The sequence below is a fragment of the Anarrhichthys ocellatus genome, unplaced genomic scaffold (genome assembly GCF_004355925.1).
Source record: "Anarrhichthys ocellatus isolate YVR2014 unplaced genomic scaffold, GSC_Weel_1.0 scaffold6143, whole genome shotgun sequence".
Classification (NCBI taxonomy): Eukaryota; Metazoa; Chordata; class Actinopteri; order Perciformes; family Anarhichadidae; genus Anarrhichthys; species Anarrhichthys ocellatus.
In genome coordinates this window covers 1-3,059 of record NW_022286117.1, presented here as the reverse complement: position 1 = coordinate 3,059, position 3,059 = coordinate 1, and the positions used below count along the sequence as shown (strand labels likewise).

The following is a 3,059-nucleotide window of genomic DNA, read 5'->3' as shown; positions in this document are numbered from 1 at the left end:
ACAATGACAACACACTGCCTGCTGACCAGACTCTGAGGAAAAGTCCGACAGACTTTCTCGAAGCTTTTGTCGATTCTGATAATTCTCCAGAGGTAAGAATACGACAGTAAATTGTTAAATAGTCGGTAGTTCAGAGGCCACATTCAACATGTGACTGTAAATAACATTATATGCTTCATCACATTCATCCACATTGTTAATCTATTGACAGAAAGTGTCAATCCTTATTGTTTAACAGAGTCTGACATTTTTCTTTTACTTTTCGCACTCATTTAGTACAGACAGGATAACAAATATTTCCTTTGTTTGAATTATGAATGAATAGGTTGCTGTATTCGTCTTGCAGCGATCATATCGTTGCTGTCCATTGTCATGCACAAAAAAAAGCGTTTGTTTACTGGATTAATTTCTTGAAATCCTATGGAGCTAGCTATGGTCCTATAACGATATCAGTTTCTAAAGCATTGCTTTTGTTCATCCTACCAGATGGTTTCAAGTTAAGCAAGTTAACAATAACGGCACTGTCAAATTCATAGAAACCCTCCCCATTGCAATCGAACCCAAAATTGTAAATCTACTGTCTCTGTGAAACAAAATTTTTAATTGTTATTGATCCTTTAATGAATCGATTCAGTCCAAATAGCGCACTAGTATCTTAGAAATAATAATTTAAACAAATGTATTAACTTCTCTAGCACCCCCATCCTTTCCCCCCCAACATGCACCTGTCTTTCATGACTTGGCACAGTTTATTATCTTTATATTGTGTAGTGTTCAGTTAACAGCTATTTGTGGAATTTCAGGAAGTCCCTGCAGACCTGACAATAGTGAATCAATAATATATCCATTGCGCTACGACTCGTCTGCAGTTATTAACAGTGTTCCTGCTAGTTCAGTTATATCGTTTTAAACATGAGCAATGCTGCCTTCTCCTGAGTTAAGTTGACATCAGACAAATGCGCCGCTTTTCTCCTCAACCAAATCAGTAAAATTGAGCTCCGTCATATTGATGCAGTTCAGCAACTCCCCTTGATATTAGTGCCTTGTTTCTACTTAACTAAAACTAGACGTTAACTGTAACCAACACAAGTATGTATTTTCTGAGAAGCCGAGTTCTGCCACAGGATCAGTGACGTAATTGGTATTTTATGTATGCCTCTCTTTTAAAAAAAAATGCTCACTGATCAAGGTACTGCATTTGTTTAGAGACCAGTCGTTTTTAACAGCAGACGTTTGTTGTCCCGATTTAGGGAAAGAATCTCTGTCCATGGTGCTGAAAACATGGATAGTTGATTGAGGGAAGACAGTCATAATGCATATCTGTATACGCTCCTTACGTTATCAGTTTATGTTTAAGACACACGTCATGAAAATGTAGTGAAAACCGAAAACAAACAATATTGTTTTTGAAGTTATTCTTTGAATTTACCGTTCATTTCTTTTCTATGGAATCTTCATATGTCTCAATCAATGCAACAAGCATGTTGCATTGATTGAGACATCAATACAGCTTTCACTGTTACATTACTGGAAAAAAAACTGAATGAATGAAATTACTATAAATTCTATCACGGTAGTATACTCTACACCCACACACACACACACCAGATCTAATATGCTAAAGTGTCACATTGTGCTCTGTATGCTGACGGGGGATTTCAATATCTTGCCATCAAGCTTTCACCCCTATGCCTGTCATTATATCATATGCTCTTTCTCAAACGAACACACTGTGTCGCTATCTACCAGTTTACTCGGGACTATTGCAATGCTGTGTAGCACAACGTCTCCACCCATTGTTATTCAGCTTTGTATTTCCAGTTATGTTGCGGCTGTCGAACGATCTTTGGGATCGTGTTGCTGATTTTTGTTTTGAAAATTCTCCGATCTTGTCCACCGACGTATAAGCGAGTTGAACTAGTACCTTGAAATATTTCCTTTCTCCTGCGGATATTTGTCATTTTCAATGATGGAACAAAAAGGATTTTCAAAGCTTGGCCTGGTTACTCGTTTTGTCATCTGTCTACTTGCGTTGCAGTCCGTATTTGCCGAGGTGAGCGTTTCCATCCAAGAAGAGATGAAACCAGGAACTGTCATTGGAAATATAGCCAAAGATCTTGGTCTGGATATATCTACCCTGTCAACTCGCAAGGCCCGCATTGATTCCGAAGGCAATAATGAACGATATTGTGTTATCAGTTTGAAAACCGGGGATCTAAGTGTTGCTGAGCGGCTTGACAGAGAGAGTCTTTGTGGCACTAAACCATCTTGCATTTTAGTCCTGGAACTTGTACTGGAGAATCCGTTAGAATTACATCGTATAAATCTACACGTTCAAGATATAAATGACAACTCTCCGCAATTCAGAAGAGATTTAATTAGAATGGAAATAAGGGAATCCGCTGAGAAGGGCACTCGTTTTTTAATGGAGGAAGCACATGACGCGGATATTGGCCAAAATTCTGTTCAGAGGTACAGTTTACAAATTAATGCTAATTTTATTCTCATGGTCGATGCGAACAACGTTGAACTTGTTCTAGATAACAAACTTGATAGAGAGACACAACATGAGATTGATTTGCTTTTAACAGCTCTTGATGGTGGTTCACCACAGAGATCAGGTACTGTAATGATACACGTCACTGTACTGGATGCTAATGATAACGCCCCAGTGTTCAGTCAGGCCGTTTATGAAGCCAGTCTGCCTGAAAACTCTCCTCTTGACACTGTAGTGGTCACAGTAAGTGCTAGAGATGCAGATGATGGGGTGAATGGTGACGTAACGTATGACCTTGGTTATGTTTCAGTGACGGATGAAAAACTGTTTTCTATTGACAGTAAAACTGGAGAAATACGTGTAATTGGTTCCACGGACTATGAGAAGAAAAAATCATTTGAACTGCGAGTCATGGCAAAAGACGGACTCGGATTAAGTTCTTACGCCAAGGTTTTCATAGACCTATCTGATGAAAATGATAACGCCCCTGTAATATATTTAAAATCTGTAACTAGCCCCATACCCGAGAACGTGTCACCTGGTACAGAGGTGGGCATCATCA

At 38.9% G+C, this 3,059-nt stretch overlaps 1 protein-coding gene across 1 annotated transcript; it reads left to right on the top strand.

Moving 5' to 3' along the window:
• Nucleotides 1-6: 6 nt before the first annotated feature.
• On the top strand, nucleotides 7-3,055 carry LOC116380111 (protocadherin beta-15-like; the record flags this gene model as incomplete). The annotated part of the gene is made up of 1 exon (XM_031842076.1): nucleotides 7-3,055. A coding segment is annotated over exon 1 (1,089 nt), but the record flags the coding sequence as incomplete, so codon positions are not given.
• Nucleotides 3,056-3,059: the final 4 nt, after the last annotated feature.